Below are 6,453 nucleotides of genomic sequence, written 5' to 3' on the forward strand. Positions count from 1 at the left end.
ATATATATATATATATATATAGACCTCTTGGTAAATCTCTTGGCTTTTTGCTTAATCCTATATCTGGCTCAGCATTGTCTAACCTTTGGTTGTATGGACTTCAGGCAGTAGTCTTTTTGTATTGACTGCAGAGTTTGGGACCAGCTATCTCACATGATGATCTTTGATTCATCAGCCACCCCAGCCTTTGAGCCAGTAGCTTGCCATTTGACCTGACCATCTTGGGTTCCTCAGTCCCTGCAGCTACATGAATCAAGAGAAGCCTATAGCCTGATGTCTGACCAACAGACTTGGGAGTTTTCAGCCTTCACAAATGCATGAGCCATTTATTTGAGTTAAACACATACAGACAGACAGACACACACACACACACACACACACACACCAACCAGCCAAACCAAACCCACTGCCATAGAGTTGATTCTGATTCATAGTGACCCCTGTAGGGTTTCCAAGGCTGTAAATCTCTGCAGAAGTAGATTGCCTCATCTTCCTTCCACAGAGCAGCTGATGGATTTGAACAACTGAACCTCTAGTTAGTACCCAAATGCCTTACCCTCTGCATCACCAGTAGTTGTTGCTATGTGCCATCAAGTCAGCTTTGGCTCATAGTGACTCAGTGCACAACAGAATAAAACATGGCCTGGCCATGGCCCATCCTTACAATCCTTGCTTTACATGAGCCCATCATTGCAGCTCCTCTGTCAATTGATTTCATTGAGGGTCTTTCCCCTTTTCTGCTGATCCTCCACTTTACCAAGCATGATATCTTTTTTCCAGGAAATGGTCCATTCTGACAACTTGACCAAAGTAGGTAAGACAAAGTCTGGCGATTCTAACTTCCAAGGAACATTCTGGCTGCATTTCATCCATGACAGACTTATTCATTCTTCTGCCAGTCCATGGTATTTTCAGGATTCTTCACAAACACCTCAATACAAAGGCATCAATTCTTGTTTGGTCTTCCTTATACATTGGCTAGCTTTCACATGCATATGAGGCAATTGAAAATATCATGGCTTGCATTAGGCACAGTTGAGTCTTCATAGTGACATATTTGCTATTCAAAACTTTAAAGAGGTCTTTTGCACCAGATTTGCTCAATGCAATATGCAATCTAATTTCTTGACTACTGCTTCCATGTATGGTGATTATGAATACAAGTAAAATGAAGCCTTTGACAAATTAATTCTTTTCTCCATTTATCATAATGTTGCTTTTAGGTCCAGTTGTGAGGATTTTTATTTTCTTTATCTTGAGATGTAATCCACAATGCAGACTGTAGTCTTCAGTCTTTATCCACAAGTGCTTCAAGTCATCTTCACTTTCAGCAAGCAAAGTTGTGTCATCTGCATGTGAATGAGTCTTCCAACAATCCTGATGCAGCATTTTTCTTTATATAGTCCAGCTTCTCATATTATTTGCTCAGCATACAGATTGAATAAGTATGGTGAAAGGATACCACTCTGACACACTCCTTTGCTGATTTTAAACCATGTGATATCCCTTTTTTCTGTTTGAATGGCAACCTCCTAGTCTATGTAAAGGCTCCTTTTGAGCACAATTATATGTTCTAGAATTATCTATAATTATAATTATCCATAATTATGATATTCATCCATAATTATCCATTTGCTATGAGTCACACAGTCAAATGTCTTTGCATAGTCAGTAAAACACAAGTAAATATCTTTCTGGTATTCTTTGTTTTTAGGCAAAATCCATCTGAAATCAGCAATCATATCCCTCATTCCCCATCCTCTCCTGAATCCAGTTTGAATTTCTGGAAGTTCCCTGTCAATATACTGCTGCAATTGTTTTTCAATTATCTTCAACAAAATTTTGCTTGCATGTGATGTTAATGACATTGTTCAATAATTTCTGCATTCTTTTTGATCACCTTTATTTGGATTGGGCACAGATATGGATTTCTTCCAATTACTCAATTACTGTTCAAGTAGCTGTTCTTCCAAATTACTTGGCCACCAGAGGTTATATATCTTTATCTATGTCTATATCTATGTCTATATCTATATCTATATCTATATCTACACAAACTTTTATCTCTATTTTTGCTCTCACCCTACTTATTTCTAAGGAGTATTCTGGCAATAATTGTTCCAAGACAGATTTGTTTATTATTCTAGTAATCTGTGGAATAATCAATATTCTTTGCTAACATTTATAATTCAAAGCACTCAGGTCTTCCTTATTCATCATCCAGCTGCCATATGCATGTGAGAGCAGTGAAAATACCAAGGCAAGAAGCAGGCAATCTAGACCTAAAACACATTTTTGTTTTCTAACACTTTCAACTTGTCTTTTTCAGCTAGTTTTCCAAGGTAATATGTTATCTGATTTCTTGACTGCTGCTTCTATGGGCACAACTTGTGGATCCAATTAAAATGATACATGGTAATACTAATAAAGATTGAAATTATGATAACAATTTCACACTTCTGTTGCTCACAAAGAGGTATTGTGTCCTAGATAATATTTAAAATACACTATGACAATGGGTCACTTACTTTGTAAACCTTCAAACATTCGTGTTGATGAGGGCATTGTGAAGACAGCATACACAATCTATATCTGACGTACTTGATACTTAGCATATGTATGTAAAGAATTTATGATTTCCAGTAAGTATTTATAATTTGCGTTAAAGATAAAATTAAGGTTGCTAATTATCTAACTTTCAGATAGAGATTTTACATTGTATTATTCAAGTGAGGTCAATGCAATATAAGTATCCTGAAAGATAGAAGAGAGATGCGTAAGAAAAGGAGGGAGAAATGCTAATGGAAAAATGGTCAAAGATATGCAGATGAAGGAAGGAGGTCATTATCCATGGAAGGTGGAAAAACCTCCAGCCTCCAGACGAAACAGTCATATTTTGACAGTTGATTTTAGTCCAGTGAGACCTATGTCAAATTTCTAACTTAAAGAAAATTTATCTGTGTTGTTGTAAACTTCTACATTTGTGGCAATTTGTTATAACAGCAGTAGAAAACTCATACAACACCTTAAAGCACATAATTTAAAGAATAAGCTCCAGAAGCCATTGCCAGAAAACCAAATCTCAGATCACTGGTGAGTGCCTTCATTTCAAAAAGTTTCAAACTCCAGACTTATATTCTGTCCCTGTGTACTAGAACTTTCAAGACCAACACCCATAGTAAAGTGTACTTCCATTTTTCACCATAAATATTATCTAAGAACTGCAATTCTCTCAAGTGTATCATTTCTAAATGTCTGAGGATTGTGTTTTACTTCTTTGGCTTTCCTGAAACATGTCTTCAGTGTGGTTTGGAAATAATAAGGGATAAAGGATGAAACTCTGAGGCAAAAAAATATCGTTGCACAAGGACTCCTTCAGACGAGGTAATCACATGGGATCAATGCAAGGGAAGACTATTCTCTTTCATGGGGAAGTCAACCCACTGGGTCCAGACAAATTTTTATAGTCATGCTTCTCACCCTTCTCCACAAAAATGTCCCTATTGTAGCTCTTAGAATCCCATTATTTCTCTACCAGAATACTGATTTAAACAAAGAAATTCTGTTGAGGCCTCATCTTCAATACTTTTTACAATCTGTCTCTTTTGCTATAGAATTCTGATCCTTATCTAGAGTACAATCTATTTTTTCAAGAGATGTGGTGACCTGGGCAGCAGAGTCTCTATATTGAGTACAGATCTAAAAGATAGAATTGATGGAGTGATTTGGGAAAGCACAAAACTGGACTAAATAAGCATGCCCTTTTTATATTTCCATATTATTGAAGTAGAAAAAGATACCAGCTAAAACTCTTCCAACTGGAATCCACTATTATCAAAAAATTTCTATAGCAAAATCAGACAGTAGTTTCTGTAATCAATGATAAACTACTTGAGGTGGATTTCCCCTTGAAATTCACAGAATCTAGAAAGATGATGTGTGTGTTTATACATATATATATATATATATATATATATTTCATTATAAAATCCATAGCTTAATTGTTCATACAGAAAAAGAAGAGATGGTCATTTTCTCAAGGTAAAAAAATGCTACAAAGGTAAAAATGCTACAAGGTATAACATTGATACAAAATTAATAAATCAAATATAATTTAGTACAAAATATAGAAGTTTCAAATAAACAAAAATAATCATGTTTAATTTTCTGAATGGATAAAAATGTAAATAAGAATCTAAGTTGAAGTCAGTCAGGTTCTTAATGGTCATGAAATTAGAGACTATTGTGTTAGATAGATAGTGACAAAAATTGATATCCATTGTGACTACAAAAGCACACATTTCTTACAAACATTTCAGTCCTCTCTACTTAAGTTATCCTCCTCTCTAGATTGTGTTGACAATTCATTGAAATGTTCTCTCTGTCACATACATATTTCTATTCCAAAGCCTAAAAATCCCCTGGGTTATCACAATCAATTGAAAAATGGAAAATCTCCCAGGGAGGAACTATAAACATATAGATGATTAACAGTAATCACAATAAAAACAAAAACAAAAATGAACAAACAAAAAAAATCATTACCATTGAATTAATTTTGACCTAAAGCAGCCCTGTGTGTTACAGAAGACAACAGTTCCTTAGGGTTTTCAGGCTATTATGTTTATAGAAGCAGATTTACCAGACATTTCTTCAATATCACTGCTGAGTGGGTTTGAACTGCCTACCTTTAGGTAAATAATCAAGCAACACTAGTAATCAACATGATGAAGGATAAAGAAAACACTCAATCAAGACCATAAGTGGTGCTAGGCATCTAAGACAGACAGAGCGACAGCAGTGAAAAATCCAGTGTGTCTTACATACCTGTTTGCACTTGGTGTTGTCTCTGCCTCTACACTGACTCAACACCAACCTTTGAAAGTGTTCATTTTGCCTACTTTTGTTAATACACTAGCAATCATTCCCAAAGATAGGATTCTATTAAATCCATAGTAAGATAATATTGTCTATTGAATTATTTGTTGTTGATGCTTTAGGAAAATACAAACTGTGAAGAAAGACTTGAAACTTCCACTCATCTTTGGCCATCTGAGATCTGTTTCTTGCTCCATATGTTCCTCATGGCATTTTTCACCTCTGCATTTCTCAGGGTGTAAATCAGAGGGTTAAGCAAAGGTGTCCCGATCGTATAAAACACAGCTATCATCTTATCCATGGAGAAAGTGGTTGCAGGGCGTGTGTATATAAATATACAAGGACCAAAGAAAAGGACAACTACGATGATATGGGAGATGCAGGTGGAAAGGGCTTTTTTCCTCCCTTCTGCACTGTGGTTTCTCAGAGAATACAATATGACAACATAGGAGAACATCAGCATGACAAAACTCACTGTGCAAATGGCTCCACTGTTAGACACCAATAGTAGGTTGACCATGTAGGTGTCTGCACAGGCAAGATTCAACAAGGGCTGCAAGTCACAAAAATAGTGATCAATCTCATTGGGACCACAGAAAGGTAAACTTAGAGCCAGTAAGATCTGAGCTGAAGAATGCACACAGGACCCCACCCAGGCTACAATTACCAACACACTGCAGACCCGCCGGCTCATTATGGTCATGTAGTGCAGGGGTTTACAGATGGCAACATAGCGGTCAGCGGCCATGAGGATTAGGATGAAGATCCCCAGGCAGCCAAAGAAATGGAATGAAAAGACTTGGATCATGCACTCACTGAAAGAAATAGTGTTATTCTTCAAAAGGGCATCCACAATCATTCTAGGGGCTGTGGAAGTAGAGAAACAGGTATCGGATAAGGATAAGTAGAAAAGGAAAAAGTACATTGGGCTTCCAAGTGTCCGACTGGTCTTGATGGTAAAAATAATCAGCAAGTTACCCAGCAATATCCCTAAGTAGAAAAGCAAGAAAATGACAAACACTATTTTCTTTTTCACAGGATCCTGTGTCAATCCAAGTAGAATGAACTCAGTCACATTGTTATTTAGCAGCATGATTTCACGGATGAGGAGAAGCTCCAAGGGTGAAATGGTTTATCTGAAAAAAGAAATACAGGAATTAATTTATGACACTATGCAATGTTGTGAGATATTTTAAGGAGATTTATTTGTGGTACCACGCTTTTCATGAGGTAATTTGAGAAAAATAAATATTCTTCATCAGCTATATTCAATCTGTTGTTTCTTAATAAGTCTCTTTGACTCTTCTTTCCTCAATTTTTAATGTTCACTTCGTTAAGTTTCAATCAGCTTCTGAAAGATATTTTCTGAAATTATTCTTCAAATGCAACTGCTTGTTAGTTTTAACATGTTCCTACTCTTACTTACTTGATTTATTTGATAAATACAAATCAGGATATATGGTTCCAATTTAGTATTTACTTTTATCATATTCCATAGACTTCAAGGTCCATGTTTTGCATGATTTATCACTCAGCATTTAGGATGTATTGGTTTTCCCTTTTTAGTTTAATATT

General features: G+C 35.9%; 1 protein-coding gene across 1 annotated transcript; it reads right to left on the bottom strand.

Annotated features, from left to right (window-relative positions):
* Positions 1-5,038: 5,038 nt before the first annotated feature.
* LOC103211812 (olfactory receptor 4C11-like) lies at positions 5,039-6,063 on the bottom strand. Its single transcript, XM_007957795.2, has one exon. It carries the CDS (start codon positions 5,969-5,971, stop codon positions 5,039-5,041), a length of 933 nt encoding a protein of 310 aa, XP_007955986.1. The 5' UTR covers positions 5,972-6,063.
* Positions 6,064-6,453: the final 390 nt, after the last annotated feature.

This window comes from Orycteropus afer, unplaced genomic scaffold, assembly GCF_000298275.1.
Source record: "Orycteropus afer afer isolate SDZICR_OR568_19922 unplaced genomic scaffold, OryAfe1.0 scaffold00799, whole genome shotgun sequence".
In the NCBI taxonomy this organism is placed as follows: Eukaryota; Metazoa; Chordata; class Mammalia; order Tubulidentata; family Orycteropodidae; genus Orycteropus; species Orycteropus afer.

What these genes read in the sequence shown, in the direction of transcription:
- LOC103211812 (XM_007957795.2), bottom strand. Translation starts at nt 5,971, where the DNA reads ATGCTGCTAAATAACAATGTGACTGAGTTCATTCTACTTGGATTGACA.